Source organism: Nanorana parkeri, unplaced genomic scaffold, assembly GCF_000935625.1.
Source record: "Nanorana parkeri isolate BGI_ZX_2015 unplaced genomic scaffold, ASM93562v1 scaffold740, whole genome shotgun sequence".
NCBI lineage: Eukaryota > Metazoa > Chordata > Amphibia > Anura > Dicroglossidae > Nanorana > Nanorana parkeri.
The window spans coordinates 720,128-721,760 of NW_017307008.1; the positions used below are offsets into that span (position 1 = coordinate 720,128).

Sequence of the window (1,633 nt, forward strand, 5' to 3'; positions counted from 1 at the left end):
TTTAAAGGGATTTCCCAAAAATAAATAAAACCCTGTTGCTGTAAATGCTTTAGACTGTAGACATCTAAAGACTACACTGTCCACAAGGTGGCAACACTGCTGCGCAATTTCACTTCAGAACAAGCGGCGCCATCACCCTTTTACAGGAAGTTGAAAAATAACCGCTTGTTGGCAGGATCAACAGGTTAAAAAAAAACCTTCTGCCACATATAACTAATAATTATAAACACTTTGCATTGGGAGGAAGTTGACTGTTGGCCGTTGACCATGGCAGTGGCGTTGACCATGGCAGTGGCGTTGACCATTGGCTGCAAAGTCTTCTGCAACCTGCAGAACCTAAAACACGTTAAGATGTCGCAACACCGCGCCATTGTAGAAGGTTCTCTTTTGGGATGTGGAATCCTGTGCGTGTGCCCAGCGGTCTGGATGTTGGGCCTCGGCTCCCGGCGTTTGTATGGTGACAGCTGACACTGATAACGGCGCAATCTGCGGTTTGCCGGTTTCTTCGCGTTGCATTTGGCAAGAGTTCAATGCAAACTAAAAATGATGCCAGAAAATCCTCGGCTTGGGATATTGCGCGCACAGTCGTGGCTCCTGATGGAGACTACAACACACATTGAGCAGGCGGGGGCCCCATCAGGAAACCCATCCAAAGCAATGCAGGGGAGTGAGTGAGCCGCCTATAGATGGGAAGTAGCTGAATAAGTCTGGAGGAGATCAGCAGTACTGAGATATACAATATGATGGAGGGGGGGTTGGGGGGTGAAAACAGGAATTTGAGTGAAAACATGGCAATGGTTGGATAATACACATTTCTAACAAAGTGAATGCCGTCCATTGTGAACAGGCAACCTCAGCTCTCCAGCTATGGTGAAACTACAAATTCCATCATGCCTCTGGGAGTCATGTCCTGTGGCTGTCAGTGTTGCAATGCCTCATGGGACTTGTAGTTCAACAGACAACCAAGCACACCTACTTCTGAGTTGGGGTATACATCTAATGTAACTGGAGAGGGGAGAGTAGATGCCTTCCAGAGAGGGAATGAAAGACATCTGCACAGTGGCATAGCAGCCGCACCAGCCCAGGTGGCCGCCATGGGGCCTGGCGGTGGAAGGGGGCACCATTCTTTATTTTTTAGAGGTATTTATATAGTGCCATCAATTTACGCAGGAATGGAAAAGGCTCCTGCACCACAGTAGGAAAAAAAAAGAATTATGATCATATTTTTTATTAATAATAATGATATAACATCAAATATTCAATTAAAAAAAAGATATACACTTTAATTTTTTGTATTTTTATTATTTTTAATAGTGTATTAATATTATTATACCTCTCCCCCCCTCCCTTGTCTGCAGGTGGTGAAAACCATCGGCCTCCGAGAAGTCTGGTTTTTCGGGTTGCAGTACCAGGACACGAAGGGGTTCTCCACGTGGCTGAAGCTCAACAAAAAGGTAACATATTGGGGTAGAGGAAACAAACGTTCCCTTCCATCTTGCGGCTGGAATTGTAAAGCGATCCTAGACGTGGTCATCGCGGTTGACGACAAGGAGACCGGATCAATGTTGGCGGTTCAATCGCAGCAGAAAAATGGCTTTTACGAAATTGCCAATTTTTTTTTTTTTTTATCACC

General features: G+C 45.3%; 1 protein-coding gene across 2 annotated transcripts in view; it reads left to right on the top strand.

The window, feature by feature from the left end:
- Window positions 1-1,633, top strand: part of LOC108793345 (moesin) — a 59,751-nt gene that overhangs the window by 46,921 nt on the left and 11,197 nt on the right. For both annotated transcript variants that reach the window (XM_018564258.1, XM_018564259.1), the window contains one exon: window positions 1,359-1,454. In XM_018564258.1, coding sequence (XP_018419760.1) covers window positions 1,359-1,454 — 96 coding nt within the window. The remainder of the gene's footprint in view (window positions 1-1,358; window positions 1,455-1,633) is intronic.